Source organism: Palaemon carinicauda, chromosome 1 (genome assembly GCF_036898095.1).
Source record: "Palaemon carinicauda isolate YSFRI2023 chromosome 1, ASM3689809v2, whole genome shotgun sequence".
Lineage (NCBI taxonomy): Eukaryota > Metazoa > Arthropoda > Malacostraca > Decapoda > Palaemonidae > Palaemon > Palaemon carinicauda.
The window spans coordinates 243,594,092-243,614,249 of record NC_090725.1 but is presented as its reverse complement, the minus strand read 5'-3'; the positions used below and the strand labels follow the sequence as shown (position 1 = coordinate 243,614,249).

Sequence of the window (20,158 nt, the reverse complement as noted above, 5' to 3'; positions counted from 1 at the left end):
TCTTATTTTCACCAATTATGCTAATATCCTGAGCCCCTTCAACTCATCTTCTATCCCTAGTTACGGCTAGCCTATTTTCATACCCCAGAAACTAATTGACTATCTAATTTCCTAAGTTTCTGCATACCGTATACTCTCCGGAATTTACAGTTTCACTGAGGGTGGGAAATCACAGGATGACTTACCCGATATATTTCTAGGTAAAAAAAATATTAATTACAAACCAATGATAGGGAAAACAGCAAAATAAACAATATGGTAATTCACAAATAACCAATCAATCAGCTGGAGAAACTTCACTTTCTGATCAAACAAACAGAATGAGGAATACATCTGTCTACATTTGGTTAGTGGATGATCAAATGTGCCCTCTTTGAGCAGTGCTGCCATCTGGCTTTGAATTTTCACCTACATATTCAAACCTATGGCTCTAAGATATACTGTACCTATGTAACTACTGGGTAAACATATCAAAACATACAGTACAGCAGTCATGGGCAACCTACAGCAGTCAACTTAGTGTTGTCAGGGCCCAAGACTTTCTAGGTAACTGAAAGATTTTGAATTACATCTATTTCTACCAGTAATCAGTATTATCAATATGAAATAATGAAAGAGGTGTCAGTTTTCTGTAAAAATTCATAGTATGACAAAACAAGGAAGAACAAAAATCAGTATTTAGTGGGCAAGTAATATTTCTTGCAAACGAGTATTATCATGTGGCCCTCAATCACTTGGGATATAGTAAAATGTGGTCCCCAGTTGAAGACAGTTCCCCATGCCTGCAGTATACTGTAGTAATAGTACATATTGTATGAATGTTACATTATTACTTACTCTGCTATTCCACCTTCTATATTCAAATCACAACCTTCATCAAGGATAGAACCATCTGCACCAAGTTTAGGTGTGGCCATAGATGACATAAAACGGAAGCAGCCAAACCATACCAGGCCTGCCAAACCCACAAGTACCTGCAATGAACATGAATATTAACCAAAAAACCAGATATCACAGATTTTTTAAGTAATTTGTATTTTTCTCAATTATACAAACTTGAGTCTTTTAATAGGAGAATATGCTTTCAGCAAAGCTGGATACAGCTATCAAAACTTTAATCACTTAAAGACGAAGAGCCCCTTTTCTGGCTTCCCTACTCCCAATGCTGAGCAATTTTAGTGGTTCCATTTGAACCGCACACTCATACTTTCAGAGACAGGTTTCCTACGCCAGTAGCTTGCTATCTGATGACTTACCAATACTTCCGTGTCAATGGCTAAATGTTATTACTGTACATTACAATGACATCATCATAATCCCATTACCTAATTGGTTAAAAAGTTCAAGACGTGGAAAAAAGGAAGAATTCCCGGGATAACTTTACTCTCGTCGTTGATTTTGAATATTCCATGACCAGCTCATGATAACTATTATATTTATTATCTTTGTAATCATTACCGGTTAATATGCGATAAAACAAGAAAGAATAAGTTTTAAGTGATAATAGTAATTACCAGTAATGGAAGAATACGTATATATTAGTGAATTCATAGCAAAAGCAATTTTTTTTAACGACAGTTGTGATATGGTTGTCGTGTTTATTTCGAGAGATAATTTTTATCATAGTTCTTATTTTCTTTTATTACAGTATTACATGGTGATGTTGGAGAAAACGTAATACTGTATAGAGAAATGGAGTTACTGTAATAGGAGCTGTAAGTTGTATAAATACATTGCATATCAGTGGAATAGTTGTAAAATGTTGCTACCTTGAAGTATTTATTTTAGGTTGAAAGTTATAGCATCGCCTAGTTTCAATCGAAATAGTTGACATTTTATTTTATGAAATGAGTGATGAAGTTTCAGATTCTATGATACTACTAGTGAAAAGGAAACTGACACTATTGCCTGTGCATGAGGTGGTGTGTGGGCATGCCTCTTTTGTCAGGATGCTGGCCCTACTCCAGTGCCATTAGTGTCACCACGGGACCTATGCATTTTCCTCAGGCTGAAGGCCCCACACATTTATTTCAATCTACTTTTTAAAGATTCTTACATGCAGGCTGTTGTAAATTATATAAATAGTGAAGTTGGGCTTTTTTCTGCATACTTCGCTTCATAAGAAGATAGTTCTCTCCACCCTCTGGAATGTGACACAAGGTGAGATATACCATGCAGTTCACTCACTCTCTTGGCCAAAGCTAAGGCAAGAATGAAGACTGTCTGCAGGGTAAGATTTTTGTCTAGGGCTTTATGCATAGGTTTGTATGGGGGCTTTCTTTAAGTCCCGTAGGACCATAGTCACATCCCAGAAGGGGGATTTTAGTTTTCGAGGAGGGCAAGACTACTCAAAATTCCACATCAATGGTGTGTGGGCGTGCCTCTTTAGTCAGGATGCTGGCCCTACTCCAGTGCCATTTAGTGCCACCACGGGACTTATGCATTCTCCTCAGGCTGAAGCCCCCCCACATGTTTATTTCAATCTACTTTTTAAAGATTCTTACATGCAGGCTGTTGTAAATGAAATAAATAGTGATGTTGGGCTTTTTGCTGCATACTTTGCTTCATATCATAAGAAGATAGTTCTCTCCACCCTCTGGAATGTGACACAAGGTGAGATATACCATGCAGTTCACTCACTCTCTTGGCCAAAGCTAAGGCAAGAATGAAGACTGCCTTCAGGGTAAGATCTTTGTCTAAGGCTTTATGCATAGGTTTGTATGGGGCTTTCTTCAAGGCCTGTAGGACCATATCACGTCCCAGTTTTCGAGGAGAGCAAGACTACTTGAAACTTCACATCAATGTTGAGAGTTCCCAAGAATCAGAGTTCCAGTCCTATCAGTTTGAATACTTGGCTTAAGGCCTTGAGGTAGCTTTTCTTCATAGTGATTGAAAGGGCCTCTTTATTCCTTAGTAAAACCATAAAGTCTGTAATCAGGGGAATTGTGGTCTTGAGTGGAGCAATGTTCACCCTACGACACCAATCACAGAAGATTTCCATTTTGTCTGGTAAACTGCTGCGGAAGGCTTTTGGAGGAATCCGGAAAGCTGCTTCAAAGTTGGTCTTGAAACGCTTTTTTTTCAGAGGAGACACTGGATAGTCTCCAACCGTCAAGGGATAGGCAATGTACAGCATCGTGGAATTTTCTTTGTGAGGTTGTCGTAGCAGGTTTGGCCATTATTGAAGTTCTCTTGGTATTTCTGAGAAATTCCAGCAGATCTGAATACCACTCTGCTGCTGGCCACCTTGGGGCCACTAGTGTTACCATGACTCCCTTGGATGTTTTGATTCTGTTCAGTGTCTGACGAATCAGACAGAATTGTGGGAAGGCGTAAAAGTCTACAGTGAACCCTCGTTTATCGCGGTAGATAGGTTCCAGATCCGACCGCGATAAGTGAAAATCAGCGAAGTAGTGACACCATATTTATCTATTTATTTAACACGTATATTCAGACTTTTAAAACCTTCCCTTGTACGTAGTACTCTTAACAAACTACCCTTTAATGTACAGAACACTTAATGCATGTACTGTACTACAGTACCCTAAACTAAAACAGGCACAAATATTTAAGGCGATTTTATATCATGCGTTTCCTAAACACGCCAAAAAGCACGATAAAAAATGGCAACCATTGTTTTGTTTACGTTTATCTCTGATCATAGTGAAGAAACATGTTATTTTCATTAGTAAAATAAATTTTTGAATATACTTACCCGATAATCATGTAGCTGTCAACTCTGTTGCCCGACAGAAATCTACGGTCGGGATACGCCAGCGATCGCTATTCAGGTGGGGGTGTACACAACAGCGCCATCTGTGGTCAGGTACTCTAGTACTTCTTGTCAACACCACCTCAATTTTTTCCTCGGTCCACTGGTTCTCTATGGGGAGGAAGGGTGGGTCAATTAAATCATGATTATCGGGTAAGTATATTCAAAAATTTATTTTACTAATGAAAATAACATTTTTCAATATTAATCTTACCCGATAATCATGTAGCTGATTCACACCCAGGGTGGTGGGTGAAAACCAGTGTACATGTTAATCAAGAAGCTAAGTATCCCGTATTTTATTTTATTAGTTATTCAAAAATAACATAAAATAAATAAGTACCTGGTAAGGAAGACGACTTGAACCATTACTCTGCCTTTATTAAGTACGTCTTCCTTACTGAGCGTAGCGGTCCTCTTAGGATGCTGAACGACTCTTAGGTGCTGAAGTATAAAGGGCTGCAACCCATACTAAAGGACCTCATCACAACCTTTAACCTCGGCGCTTCTCAAGAAAGAATTGACCACCCGCCAAATCAACAAGGATGTGGAAGGCTTCTTAGCCGACCGTACAACCCATAAAAAGTATTCAAGAGAAGGTTAAAAAGGTTATGGGATTATGGGAATGTAGTGGCTGAGCCCCCGCCTACTACTGCATTCGTTGCTACGAATGGTCCCAGGGTGTAGCAGTTCTCGTAAAGAGACTGGACATCTTTGAGATAGAATGATGCGAACACTGACTTGCTTCTCCAATAGGTTGCATCCATAACACTCTGCAGAGAACGGTTCTGTTTGAGGGCCACTGAAGTAGCCACAGCTCTCACTTCATGTGTCCTTACCTTCAGCAAAGCAAGGTCTTCTTCCTTCAGATGAGAATGTGCTTCCCTAATCAGGAGCCTGAATAGGTAAGAAACTGAGTTCTTATACCTAGGAAGAGAAGGCTTCTTGATAGCACACCATAAGGCTTCTGATTGTCCTCGTAAAGGTTATGACCTTTTTAGATAGTACCTAAGAGCTCTAACTGGGCAAAGTACTCTCTCCAGTTCGTCCCCCACCAAGTTGGACAGGCTTGGGATCTCGAACGACTTAGGCCAAGGACGTGAAGGAAGCTCGTTTTAGCAAAAAACCGAGCTGCAAGGAACATGTAGCCGTTTCAGATGTGAAAACTATGTTCCTGCTGAAGGCGTGGATCTCACTTACTCTTTTAGCTGTTGTCAAGCACACGAGGAAAAGTTTTTAATGTGAGGTCCTTAAAAGAGGCTGATTGGAGAGGTTCAAATCTTGATGACATAAGGAACCTTAGGACCACGTCTAGATTCCAGCCTGGAGTGGACAACCGACGTTCCTTTGAGGTTTTAAAAGACCTAAGGGGGTCCTGTAGATCTTTGTTGGTGGAAAGATCCAAGCCTCTGTGGCGGAAAACCGCTGCCAACATACTTCTGTAACCCTTAATCGTAGGAGCTGAAAGGGATCTTACGTTCCTTAGATGTAACAGGAAGTCAGCAATCTGGGTTACAGTGGTACTGGATGAGGAAACTGCATTGGCCTTGTACCAGCTTCGGAAGACTTCCCCTTTAGACTGATAGACTCTGAGAGTGGATGTCCTCCTTGCTCTGGCAATCGCTCTGGCTGCCTCCTTCGAAAAGCCCCTAGCTCTTGAGAGTCTTTCGAAAGTCTGAAGGCAGTCAGACGAAGAGCGTGGAGGTTTGGATGTACCTTCTTTACGTGAGGTAGACGTAGAAGGTCCACTCCCAGAGGAAGAGTCCTGGGAATGTCGACCAGCCATTGCAGTACCTCTATGAACCATTCTCTCGCGGGCCAGAGCGGAGCCAACCAACGTCAGCCGTGTCCCTTGCGAGAGGCGAACTTCTGAAGTACCCTGTTGACAATCTTGAACGGCGGGAATGCATACAGGTTGAGATGGGACCAATCCAGCAGAAAAGCATCCACGTGAACTGCTGCTGGGTCTGGAATCGGAGAACAATACAACGGGAGCCTCTAGGTTATCGAGGTAGCGAACAGATCTATGGTTGGCTGACCCCACAGGGCCCAAAGTCTGCTGCCAACATTCTTGTGAAGGGTCCACTCTGTGGGGATGACCTGACCCTTCCGGCTAAGGCGATCTGCCATGACATTCATATCGCCCTGAATGAACCTCGTTACCAGCGTGAGCTTTCGATCTTTTAACCAGATGAGGAGGTCCCTTGCGATCTAGAACAACTTCCACGAATGAGTCCCTCCCTGCTTGGAGATGTAAGCCAAGGTTGTGGTGTTGTCAGAGTCCACCTCCACCACCTTGTTAAGCTGGAGGGACTTGAAGTTTATCAAGGCCAGATGAACCGCCAACAGCTCCTTGCAATAGATGTGAAGTGTCCTTAGCTCCTGATTCCATGTTCCCGAGCATTCCTGTCCGTCCAAAGTCGCACCCCCGCCCGTGTCTGATGCGTCAGAGAAGAGACGGCGGTCGGGTTTCTGAACAGCCAAAGGTAGACTTCCTTGAGAAGAAAGCTGTTCTTTCACCACGTGAGAGTAGACCTCCTCTCTTCGGAAACAGGAACTGAGATCGTCTCTAGCGTCATGTCCTTTATCCAGTGAGCCGCTAGATGATACTGAAGGGGGGGAGGTGGGGTCTCCCTAACTCGATGAACAGGGCCAGCGATGAAAGTGTCCCTGTTAGACTCATCCACTACCTGACTGAGCATCGGTTCCTTCTCAGCATGCTCTGGATGCAATCTAGGGCTTAGTATATCTTTGGGGCCGACGGAAAAGCCCGAAAAGCTCGACTCTGAAGATCCATACCCAGGTAGACAATGGTCTGGGATGGGACGAGCTGGGACTCCTCAAAATTGACCAGGAGGCCCAGTTCCTTGGTCAGATCCATAGTCCATCTGAGAATTTCCAGACAGCGACGACTTGTGGGAGCTCTTAAAAGCTAGTCGTCTGACGGAGCCGGACACAAGATCATGGTACTGCTGCACAGTCTGTGAACTGTCAACCATGGGGAAGCGAGGAAGTACAGTGACAACCCGAAGCTGTCTAGACTGTCTGGGTCGTACAGACAACTCCTTATCGGGTTGCTGAGGTTGCCGCACTGCGTCACAACAAGTCACTTCTGCTGGTTGTTGAACGTCTTCCCAGTGACACACTGACTCCGTAAACAAAAAATCCTCTAACAAGGACTAAGCTTGGACTGCATGTCTTGCAACACAGCTCAAGGTCTATGGGAGCAGGTGTGGTAACAGACGGGGTTAGCGACTGAAGTGGAACCATTACCCTCCCTGGAAGCATGCTATGCTTAAATAAAAGTCCATAGGAGGCTAAGCAGCTAAAGGCTCCTCTCCAAATGACAGAGTCCTCAAGGGAAAATCAGAAGGAGGGAGAATAGCACTTTCTCATCTACAGGAACCATATCCGAGAAAAGCTAAGTTCTCTCAGTGAGGGTTTCACTGGTGCAAAAGCAGCAGACTAGAAGGCAACGTTATGAAACTGCTTGACAGTCTAGTGAGTTGGCAACAACCAAAGATGTGTGACTGAGAAGCATGCGGTAAGGTATGCAGAGCATGCTGTATGTAGAGCATGCTGTATGTAGAGCATGCTGTAAGGTAAGCAGAGCATGTTGCATGGCGTGCGGCTTATGCTGCATGGGATGAGGCTCATGCTGCATGGGATGAGGCTCATGCTGCATGGTATGAGACTCATGCTGCATGGGATGAGGCTCAAGCTGCAAGGGATGAGGCTTATGCCGCATGCGTTGAGGTACTTCACCTCAGGAAAGGGAAACTCGCCCTGTTGGCAACACTGCATTACTTCATGCATGCTTGCATGGGGTTTTAATATCAACATAAAATTTACATTACATTCATAACTCATGATTCATTTTTGTTTTGAAGATATTTTTGCCATATTTTTGCGATTTTGTTAAAAATATATTGCAAGAAATACATATATATATTTTTTTTTTTTTTTTTTTTTTTTTTAAGTAATACGAATAACCTCCATTATCATAATGTTTGTGTAGGCATACATGTATATGTTTTACAAATGCAAGTTATGAAAGTAATGAGGTGTTATTATTGTCATTTGTTATTTCATTAATGACATAATATTGTCTTCAGAGTGCCACCTAGCCACCAACAATAAATGCCCCCCCAAAAATTATATTGGCCCTGAAGTGGCCCCCCCACTTTCAGAGTCCTAGAATCGCCACTGCGCAAGAGTTGAGGTTGCTGCCTCAAGGATGGTGGAGGTTGCCGCAACGCGAGAGGTTGGTGCATAGCGCTGGTATCTGGCAACTCCCAATGCGGCAGCTCACGCGTGGAGGTAGGTTGAGGAACCTCAACTTCATACGTCTGGCAGGGTGGACTGCGCAGAGGTGGAGTTGAGGTTGCTGCCTCGAGGATGGTGGAGGTTGTCGCAACGCAAGAGGTAGCTGCCTCGAGGATGGAGGAGGTAGTCGCAACGCATTAGGCTCCTACCTCAAGGGTAGAGGAGGTTGCTGCAAAGCAAAAGGCTCCTGCCTCAAGTGTTGAGGAGGTTGCCGCGTGGCAAGAGGCTCCTGCCTCAAGGAAAGTGGAGTTGCTGCACAGAGCTGGTATCTGGCAACTCCCAAAGCGGCAGCTCACGCATGGAGGTAGCTTGAGGAACCTCAACAACATACGTCTGGCAGGCTGGACTGCGTAGAGGTGGAGGAGCGCTCGCAGGAGGAGGTGTGTTAACCTTCTCTGCCTGAAACTCCTGCATCAACACCGCAAGCTGAGACTGCATTGTCAGCAGCAAAGACCACTAGAGTTTAAGAAAGACAACAACAAACGGAGCTACTGTCCGTTGAAACTGAGGGTCTAAAACAGCTGGTGCGGCAACAGACGGAGTTACTGTCTGCTGCGATACCACCTTGCCTCTCTGGGAGGTGTGCAGTTGTCGTACTGCAGCAAGTCCGAACTGACCCAGTGCTAATAGCACCACCTAGGAGTTGGACTTGCGCGGAAGGGACCGACTTGCACTTAAAAGCTGCAAGATTGGTCCATGGTTTCTGCGAGAAACCTCTTCCGCAGACGAGGAATAAATGGGCTCTCTCGTCTTTGTGTGGGTGGGGTGATCACGTCGGCTACGTGAGTAGGTTACACCCGAAACCACGGAGGGAAACGTCTGTTCGTCGATCAAGGCCTGCTGAACCCATAAGTCCTTCGACATTACTTCTCCCCTGGGCTTGGGAGCTTGTAAGAGGTCCCAGACTAGGCGAACAACTGGCACGAACAGACGAACCCTCGAACGCAACACTGTAAAACTTTGCGCTTATCACTTTATCACTTTTGATTTTCTGTTTGCACTTATTTCACTGAACTCGAAACTTTAAGTGGTTTGTACCTGAAACACGCAATTCTATCCTTCATTAAAAGTTAGTAATTGCGAAAACAGTATTACAATGTAACAGAAAAACATAATGAAAGATAAATAATTCAGTGGCTGGAAAAGAGATTAAACACTAGATCAAATAAACTACGTTTAAAATCTCTCACCGCATAAAGTCTGAGAACAAGAATAAAACTCTAGAAACGTTTACCTTCTTCCCCTAAAGAGACTAGGGAGAAGAACAAAAACGATAACAACGTTACCCGCTTGAACGAAACGTTTATCCTCCTCTCTCTCCCTCCGTCTCTATCTCTCTCTCTCTCTCTCTTGACTTAGCATCTGAGAGAAGAGCCCAATTATATATATCGTTAAAACATATTATTGTTAAAGGAAAAAAAAACTGAAAGGTTTCGCAAATAAAAAGTTCCTTATTAGAATAGAACCATTTAAGCTAAGAAAGAATGAACAAAACGCTAGAATCGGTTTACTCTTACTGCAACGTGACACCGTGATAGACTCTCTCTCTATCGTAACGATAGAGCGCAAGTTGAACGTTCTGAACGTCAACAACTGCAGAGACACTCTAGAAACGTTAGTTCAACTTTGAAAACAGTACAAGACTATCAAAGAAATTCTTTCAAAAACATTAAAATAGCATAATATGTTAACAGGTAAAAACGAAATGACGGGCTCAAAGTTAATTAACTTCGGTACCAAGAAAAGACCGCCTACTATTAGGAAAGGTCGAATATAAACAAATATAAAAATTAATTTAAATAAGTTTATAATAAAAGGAAGTTAATCAAAGAGGCCTATAAAAGGCGGAGAGATATAAAATAATTCTATAACTTTGTTAAGCAAAATTAAGAGAGTCTATACTCTCTTCGACACCAACACTTCCGTCTAAGGGAAGGGTCGGCCATTTAAAAGTGAAAGAGAGTTCATACTCTCTTCGTACCAAAATTAAATAAAAAATTAAATCAAATTAATTCTAAAAACTTGCTAAGCTAATGATATAGCTTCCTGAATAGCGAAGGCTAAACTCTAGAGCAAATACATCACCAAATCGTGAGCAATAACTCCAGAATCAACAGCGTATCCATGTAGGTCTAGCCGGAGGCACGACAGAGGAAAAATTGAGGTGGTGTTGACAAGAAGTACTAGAGTACCTGACCACAGATGGCGCTGTTGTGTACACCCCCACCTGAATAGCGATCGCTGGCGTATCCCGACCGTAGATTTCTGTCGGGCAACAGAGTTGACAGCTACATGATTATCGGGTAAGATTAATATTGAAAAAAACGCATTTACACATCTGTGTACTGTATAGGTTAGTTTTTGCATCGATTATATTGATTATTCAGTACAGTATGTTGATTTTGTTATTACCTACCAATGTTTTACTTAATTTTTCTTAGGACTTCCAAATGAAATGTTTTTCTTTATGACGCCGCCTGAAACGACGGCGTCATAAAGTACGCTCAGTAAACAAACGAAGGCATTTAACGCGCATGATGAAAGTGATAAATACTGTAATGATATTACAGTTAAAGCTTTTAGAAAATATGTTATTACAAATATTATTTACCGTATCTATATAAAATCATACATACGTAGCAAAGCAGGAAAACAATTTAGAGAGAGAGAGAGAGAGAGAGAGAGAGAGAGAGAGAGAGAGAGAGAGAGAGAGAGAGATTGTTGTTTTACGTACGTAAATGTAAATTTTAAACAAAAAAAATAGCCCCATTTCATATAAAATAGGTTACTGTATTACAACTATTTTACTTTATCATATTACAGTAGTCTGTATAATACTGTAAAGTTCAGTACAGTATGTTGTTGTTATAGTTGTGGCGATGAAATTCTCACGAAACAATAACACGGCATTCCATTACAACAGCTGATTCATCTCTCTCTCTCTCTCTCTCTCTCTCTCTCTCTCTCTCTCTCTCTCTCTCTCTCTCTCTCTCTCTCTCTCTCTCTCACTCTTCGTGTTATACAATACTTACATATAGATGAAGAAACTAAAATTAGTTTTCTTAGTGTCAATCAAATACGAAACGAAAAAATTATGCCGAGTTTACATCCATTTCAATCGTTGCTAAAAATACGGCATCCGATTTCATCAGCAAACCACCATTTTTTGGGAAACATCATTTTATTCTAGAAAATTGCTACTCTTTAAATAGTTAATTGCACATTAAGAAAGCGTGTACTTTTGTTTTCAAATTTCGGGTGTGTTTTAAAAATCGAGTATTGTTGACTTCTTTTAGTTTTACTTTTGGCTGTGATTAGATCAGCTGACGTCTAGCTGCCGCTCTGAGAGCGTACGAATACACTAACAAAGTATCGTTTATACCATTTCTTAACTTATTCAAACCGTCTACAGTATACAGTTGATATTACATAAGCACCAATGTGTTATAACCTATCAATTTTTTTTGTTTATTACATTTAAATCAACACACACACTCTCTCTCTCTCTCTCTCTCTACCTCTCTCTCTCTCTGTGGTCTACTTTGAAATGCATCTTGCATCACTCCAGCTTGGTCTGGGATTGGTGAGCAATACACCAGGAGTTTGTGATTCAGGTGTGTGGTGAACCTGTACAGAGACAGGAAACCCCACAAAGTCATGTCTCTTCGCTACTAGAGGAAGTAAAGACCATTCTGAACCGTCATTCCTCAACGGCTCAGATGGTCTGCAATGACAATTCTCTTCCCGAGGATAAACTTTGCTGCCGAGAGAGAGATCGCCGGGGACTGTGTCCACTTGAGAATCTCTACTGCTGGTTGCATAGCAGGAGAGAGGCTACGCCTCCTTGCTTAGGGAAGTACCGATTCCCCTGACTTCATGGGCTCTAGGTCGACGAGCCTGAGGATCAGGCCAAGGATCTTTCGATCACTTGGTGAATCCAGGAGGAAACTGTGTTCTTAGTGATCCTCCTCTTCATTCTTCCCGAGCTAACAAACAGAGATGTCAGTCTGGGCCGTTTAAGATAGTATCTCAAACTCCTCACTGGGTATAGTAACAACTGATCTGGGTTGTTGGTTACAGAACGAAGACTCACAATCTGAAAGGGTCCGAATCTATGGTCCAGTACCCCCGGAATTTGAGTCTTAGCAATAAACTCAGGGACGAAGCCGAGCGTCACTTCCCCCATCCCCTTGAATGGGCAATGTTATACAAGAGGCCATGAAGTTCTCAGACTCTCTTTACAAAGGCTAAAGCAAGCAGAAATACAGTCTTCAAAGTGAGATTTCGGTCAGTTGCATGGCGTAATGGTTCGTAGGAAGGTCCTTTTAAGGATCTCAAGACGCAAACCACGTTCCAAGGAGGAGGCCTGATCTCTGACTAGGGGCAAGTGATCTCATATCTCCTTATGAGTTAAGAAGGCTCCAATGAGAAATGTAGACTCCTTTCAGGTTAAAGGCAAGCATTAAGGCTGACCGATAGCCTTTCAACGCCAATACTGAAAGGAGTTTTTCCTCCCAAAGGTATACAAGAAACTCCGCTATTACTGGAATAGTGGCATCGAGTGGAGATATTCCTTCCACAACACCAACCACACAACTCTCTCCTTTTTGCCTGGTAAACCAAGGCTGAGGACCTACGCAAGTGTCAGGACATTCACTCCCCAACTTTTCGTAAAAAGTCCTTCAGAGAGAGGAGACGCTGGATAGTCTCCACGCGTAAAGTCGAAGCAACTGCTCGGTCTTGTGGAAGATGTTCGTGTGTGGCTGTTTAAGTATATCTTGTCGTGGAAGGAGTTCTCTCAGTAGATCTACTATAAGTTGCAAGAGGTCTGGAAACCACTCTGCATGATGCCATAGTGGAGCTACAAGGGTCATCATTAGATCTTTGGACGCTCTTGTCTTGTTAAGCAGTCTTCTCATCAGACAAAACGGGGGAAAGGCATACACGTCGATGTTGTCCCACTGTTGTTGAAATGCATCTTGCCATAGAGCCTGAGGGTCCAGGACTGGAGAACAGTACAGTGGAAGCTTGCTGTTCAGAGATGTTGCCAACAGGTCTACAGTCAGGGAACACAACAAAGTCAGGACTTTGTTGGCTATCTGACTATTCAAAAACCATTCGGAGCCTACTTTTTGAGTCAATCTGTTCTGATTGTCTGTGAGCACATTCCTCTTGCTGGGAATGAATCGAGCTGATGGAGCCACTGAATGTTCTTCTGACCATCTGAGCATCTTCCTGAGGAAGGGTGCAGCCACTTCCTTCAGCCTGTGTATAATTTCGTCTGATGGGAAGACTTTCTCTAGGACGGTGTCTATGATCATTCTAAGGTATACCAGTCTCTGAGGGTTGCAGTGATGACTTCTTGTGATTTATCAGGACCCACAGATCCTGACAAAACTCGAGAAGCATGTCTCGGTGACAAAAAAGGGTCGTCTCCGAGTCTGCTAAGACCAGCCAGTCGTCCAGATACCTGAGAAGACGGATGCCGTTCCTGTGAGCCCAAGATGACACTTAGGCGAACACTCTGATGAATACCTGAGGAGCTGTCGCGAGACAGAAGCATAGAACCTTGAACTGGTATGCCTTTCCCTCGTGAATGAATCTTAGATACTTCCTTGAAGAGGAATGTATTGGAATCTGGAAGTATGCATCCTTCATATCCAGTGTGCACATGAAGTCCCTTGGATGTACTGCTTGGATGACCTTGTCTGCTGTCTTCCTTCTGAACTGAATCTGTTTAACAAACTTGTTCAGAGGGGAGAGATCGTTGACGAGTCTCCAGCCTCCAGTCGTCTTTTTCACCAGATAAATTCGACTGTAGAAGACTGGAGACCTGTCTACCACCTCTCGGAGAGCACCATTCTGCAGCACAGTCTGGACTTCGGCCCTGAGGGTCAGCTCCTTTGCGGATCCCTTTGCATAGAAGCCTAGATGCACTGGGTCCCAAGTCAGAGGAGGGAGAGATTGAATGAACGGGACGCGATACTCTTGGGTGATCACATCAACCGTCCAGGGATCTGCCGTATGGAGCTGTCACCTCTACCAGCGGCGCTGTAGGCATCCTCCCACAGGTGGTGAGTGATGAAGAATCCCATTCCTACTGGGAGGGACCACCTGGGCCACCTCCCTTTCCTCCCTTCGTTCCTCTGAAGGACTTGAACACTTTCTATCCTTGGACTGAAAGGGCCGCTTAGACACCTAGGAAGGGCCCGAGGACCTGGAAGTTGACTGGTGAGTAGAGGAAGGTGCTTGCTGAGGCCGGGAAGACTGAGAAGGTCTAGCATAGGACCGCAATGTCATGCCTCTATGAAGGAGAGAATCGTTGGACGATTTCCTCCATCGCTCAGCAGCCCTTTCTATCTCTTCCGGAACGGAGAGAAAAACCCTCGAGGGTGAAATTCCTCGACCGGAAGACCTCCACTTTCGCCACCTGCTTGTGGAACCAACCTACGACGGTACCCCTTCTCATGAGGATAGCGTTCGCCCACAGGTTGATAATGTGGTGAGACAGAAACTCAAGAGTCCAGGTACCTGACAACAGGAAGGACTCCGTCTTTCTAGCCGACTCCTTCGAAGGATAGTGGGAGCAAACCATGAAGCCTAAGGATCCCAACCATAGATCCAGCCAAGAAGCAGCCTGCATGGTGTACTTCGTGCCTCTCTCTATATTTAGGAGCTCAACTGCCTTCAGAGCAAAGAGGGTCGAGTAGGAACGCCCTTTGTTAGGGACTCTACCCGAGGGTCAAGGGTCATGGTGGAAAGTAGTCCCCCTTTGTTCTTGTAGTACTTCCTTTGTAACAAGAAAGGAAGTGGAAGGGACTGAGAGGAGGGACTTCCCCTCAAGGAACTAGAAGTTCCAGCTATCTGAGGAATAGGTTTCCTTTTGGCAGCTGTCAGACCTTTGAACCAGGGCAAAACAGCACTGGAAGGCTTCTGGGTCTCGAATATTTCATCAAGAACCATATCCTTTCCTTCCTGGATGGTGGAACCAGGAGTGGACAGCCTGTTGATGGCCCTCATACAAGCAAGGACCTTCCAAAAGGCAAGTTCCGACTCACGTCTCTCCTGTTTGGAGTGATAGTTCGGACTGGCCGCCTTTGGAAGATTCTCATCCTCCAAGTCTAAGGGGTCTCCACTTCCAGAGCTTGTAGTAGGTAAAGGTCGTCAACTGAAAATGTGGATGGGCCCGCCTTTGTGCCTCAGCCTCTCTACTTCCCGTGCCGCAGCGTTCTTAGGTTTAGGTTTAGTCTTTGTGTCCTTCGGTTCCCTACACACAGGACGTTCCTCCGCAGTCTTTAGAGGGGGAACCTGGGAGGTCTTCGAGGACTTAGACGAAGCCTTGGCAGCAGGAGCTGGAGGCTCTTCCTCTGGAAGAGATACAGAAACTGGACACTGGTCCAGAGGCAAAACCTCAATGTCTTGAGGGTTGAAGGGTTGGATCGCGATCTCCCTGGGCGAGCCTATGTCCCTACTCGTCCTAGGATGGATGATGTCGGCGTGAGGTGGAGTTATGCCTCTCTTCCGTCTCTGCTGCTTCTTGGTTATGACTTCCTTTGCTTTCGTTTGAGTGAAAGGTAAGTTGGCCATATGAGAATCAGAAGGGACATGGCCTTCAGCACGCGATCGGGATGGAGGTGATCTGCGCGCTTTGTCTGCCGTCGACCTCCTTCTAGGCTCTTGACTCCCAACTGATGAGGTCGACTAGGGTTCCACAGGAATTCTAGGGGTTGCCCTGACTGTAACAGTTAGGAGGGAGTTAGAGGAGCCACCTTCAGAGCCTTCAGGATGGTGGACATCAAAGTCGATGCCCATAGAGGAAGCTCTGTACCCCTGGTACACCCTAGAGGTCTGTAGAAGTGTGTCCTTTGGGTGTAACTCCAGAAAGATTGCCAGTCAACAGAGGAGATAACCTCTAAGGCAGAGGAACAAGTTCTTTCAAACGCGGAGGAAGGTCCGGGCTAACAGGCACATTTGTGAACCTATTAGGAGGCTCGCTGAACCCTTCTGGGAAGGGTGTCGGTCTTCCGCTCAAGGTAGAAGACACAGAAGGGGGAGATGAAGGTGTTGGATATGCACTTGCTCGCAATTCCGACACATCTACTCGCAAATTGCTCGCAAAATTCGCCAATTTGCTCGTAAAATCGAGAGATTCACGCGCAAAATCCAAAACTTCACGCATCAACGGACGTGATTCGCAAACAGAAGTGCTCGAAACAGGAGAACTAGGAGCCGAAGAGGAAGGTCTAGCGACTTCCTGCTGCCCCAGAGGAGCACCTACGTCCAACGAAGTCGGCAGAGGAGGCCTCTGAGTAGGGACTACTCTACATGGAGAACACGTCACAGCAGGAAGCGTTTCCAAGCGTTGCGTAGGCGAGCGCTTCGCTAAAACTCCCTATGCTGTGAAAGGCACTGAGGGTTTAGCTAGACACCTCTCTGAGGAACGGTCGTTCTCATCATGTTCGGTCCGAGGTCGCTTGGAAGCTCTGGTTGAGGGGCTACGCGCTGATGGACTGCGCTTACGCTTACCTCTACCTCTAGATGAAGAACGTTTAGACCTTAATCCCAAGCATGCGGTTTGTGATCGTGATGTTTGTGATGGAAGCATCTACCTCATGTTCGAAAACAGCGCAAACGCAGCAGGTGCCAATCTCGCTCTCGTGAGTGTTGGCCTCATGAACGAGAACGTTGCTCTCGTGAACGATACCCTCGTGAGTGCTGCCACCCTTGTGAACGTGAGCGTCATCCTCACGAGCGCGAGTATCGTCCTCGTGATCACGATCTATAACGCGAGCATCTGGACCTAGATCTAGAATTTGCTCGTGAAGAACGCGATCGCGAGACTTGTCCTCTCCGAGGAGAGCATTGAGACCTATGGTCTCGTGAGCATGAAGCTCTAGAGCGTGAGCATCTTCTAGGCGAAGAACGTTCGGATCATGATGACCGACGATCATTACGATCGTCCGATCGTCACGATCGTCCGATCGTCGCGAACGGCAATCAGGGGAAGAAGGCCCAGAAGGGTGAGGCGATGGTGATGCCAATGCAACTCGAACCACGTTCCATGGGGGAGGTCTCATTTCCGACTGACGGCAGGTAAGTTCATAACTATGTATGAATAGAGAAAGTTCTAGCGATGAGGAAATGTCCATTCCTTTCAGCCTGAAGGCAAAACTTAAGGCTGAGCGATAGCCTTTCACTGCCAAGACTGAAAGGCACATTTCTTCACGCAAATACACAAGGAACTCCGCAATTGTTGGAATAGTGGCATCGAGTGGAGAGATACCCCTTCCAAGACACCAACCCCAGAAGACTTTCCACTTTGCCTGGTAGACTGCTGCTGAAGACTTTCGCAGGTGTCCAGACATCCTGATCGCAACTTGTTGCGAAAATCCTCTCTCAGAGTAGATGCTGGATAGTCTCCAGGCGTGAAGTCGTAGTGAACCAACGGCTTTGTGGAAGATGTTGGCATGTGGTTGTTTGAGTAGATTGTGTCGTGGAGGGAGTTCTCTTGGTGGCTCCGTTAGGAGTTGCAGAAGGTCCGGGAACCATTCTGCGTGATGCCATAGCGGAGCTATGAGGGTCATTGAGAGATTGACCTATGTTCTGGTCTTGTTGAGTACCCTCCTCATCAGACAGAACGGGGGAAAGGCGAAAACGTCGAAGTTGTCCCACCGTTGTTGGAAAGCATCATGCCAGAGAGCCTTGGGGTCTGGGACTGGGGAACAGTACAGCGGGAGCCTGAAGTTCAGGGCCGTTGCGAAGAGGTCCACAGTCGGAGAACTCCACAAAGTCAGGACTTTGTTGGCTACTAGATGATCCAAAGACCACTCGGTACTCACTACCTGAGATGCTCTGCTCAAGTTGTCGGGGAGCGCATTCCTCTTGCCCGGAATGAAGCGTGCCGATAGTGGTATCGAGTGGATTTCGGCCCATCTCAGTATCTCTACTGCTAGATGGGATAGTTGCTGCGAAAAAGTACCTCCTTGATTGCTGATGTAGGCCACTACTGTGGTGTTGTCGCTCATCACCACCACAGAGTGACTTGCCAGGTACTGTTGGAACTGTTGAAGGGCTAGAAAGACGGCCTTCATCTCTAGGAGATTTATGTGGAGGTACTTTTCTGACTCTGACCAGAGGCCTGAGGTCGTTTGGTGCATCACGTGGGCTCCCCACCCTTTTTTTGAAGCGTCCGAAAACAGTATCAAATCCGGGGGTAGGACGAGAAAATCCACTCCTTTTCGTAGGTTCTCGTCTGCCACCCACCACTGGAGATCCGTCAGTTCCGCAGGTCCCATGGGGATCTGGATGTCCGGGGAGTCGTACGCTTGATTCCACCGGGACTTGAGTCACCACTGGAGGGATCTCATCCTGAGGCGACCATTGGGAACTAGACGGGCCAGCGATGAAAGGTGACAGAGTAACCACGATTGGGCTGGAAGTTCTACTCGTCTGAGAAAAGGTCTTGCGACCTTCCTCAGCCTTGCTATCCTGTCGTCTGATGGGAAGGCTTTGTGGAGAGTGGTGTCTATAATCATGCCTAGGTATACCAGTCTTTGAGTGGGAAGCAGTAAAGACTTCTTGAGATTTACCATGATCGCCAGATCTTTGCAAAGTCTCAGAAGTTTGTCTCGGTGTTGAAGAAGGGTTGACACCAAGTCTGCTAGGATTAACAAGGCGTCCAGATAACGGAGGAGACGGATGCCAATCCTGTGTGCCCAAGATGATACTAGGGTGAACACTCTGGTGAGGACTTGTGGTGCTGTGGAGAGACCGAAGCACAACACATTGAACTGGTACTTTCTGTTGTCTAGGTTGAATCTTAAGTACTTCCTTGAAGACGGATGGACTGGGATCTGAAAGTATGCGTCCTTTAGGTCCAGTGTGCACATGAAGTCTTACGGTTTTACTGCTTGTCTGACAGTGTCCGCCGTCTCCATGCTGAACGGAATTTGTTTGACAAACTTGTTCAGATCTGAGAGGTCGATGATTGGTCTCCAGCCTCCAGACGCCTTCTTTACAAGAAAGAGTCGACTGAAGAAGCCTGGGGATCCGTCGAGGACCTCTTGGAGAGCGCCCTTCTTCAACAGGGTCTGAACTTTTGCCCGAAGGGCTTGCCCCCTTGCCAATCCCATAGCAAGGGAGTTCAATGACACAGGATTCGTCGTTAGGGGAGGTAGAGATGTTATGAACGGGACGCGATATCCAAGACTGATCACGGAGATTGTCCAGGAATCGGCTCCGAGTTGCTTCCACCTGTTTGAGCAACTTTGTAGGCATCCCCCCACTGGGGGCAATGCAGGGGGACTGCTTATCCTAGCGTTTGTGGCCTCGGCTGCTCCCTCTAGGATTCTTGCCTCCCCTGGAGGACTTTTTGCCTTTCCTTTCTTTGACAGGAAAGGTCTTAGACATCAAGGTCTTCGCTGCTGTTGTCATCGTAGTGGTCTTGACTGAACAGGAATGCTATGGTGCTGGAGGCTTATAGGGCTTGGATGTTAAAGCCCTATGAAGGAGGGAGTCTTGATGAGACTTCCTCCACCTCTCAGTGGCATGCTCCACATCCTTAGGCTCGAACAAGATGGATCCCTCTAAGGAGGAATGTCTGAGACTATTAATCTCGGTGCTAGGGACCTTCTGTTGGAATCTCTCAGCTACTGCATCCCGACGTTTCAGGATGGTATTTGCCCACAAGTTTGAGACTTGGTGGACCAGAAACTCAATCGTGCGAGTACCTGAGAGAAGGAAGGTTTCCATAGCTTTCCTGGTACGTTCCTTGGAGAAGTCCTCAGAACGTATCAGGATACCTAAGGTCCCAAACCAGATATCGAGCCACGAAGTGGCTTGCATAGCACACTTCGCAACTTTCTCCTGGTTGAGGATCTCGGCTGCCGAGAATGAGACCTGCAGGTTGGAGTTTCTCTCAAGAGGGATTCCCCAGGTTAGCTCTTCCAGCGAGTGGTGAAGAGGAAGAGCTAAACAAGGCTCCTCCAGGATCTCGAAGAACCTCCTCTGCTGTATGCTAGGAGGTGGGAGGAGCTTGTTAGTGGCACCGGAACGGTTGGA

General features: G+C 45.6%; 1 protein-coding gene across 1 annotated transcript in view; it reads right to left on the bottom strand.

Annotated features, from left to right (window-relative positions):
* LOC137654634 (transmembrane protein 208) overlaps positions 1-20,158 on the bottom strand; it is a 73,201-nt gene that overhangs the window by 39,203 nt on the left and 13,840 nt on the right. Inside the window, exon 3 of the mRNA XM_068388439.1 lies at positions 838-974. Within this exon, the coding sequence (XP_068244540.1) occupies positions 838-974 (137 nt within the window). The remainder of the gene's footprint in view (positions 1-837; positions 975-20,158) is intronic.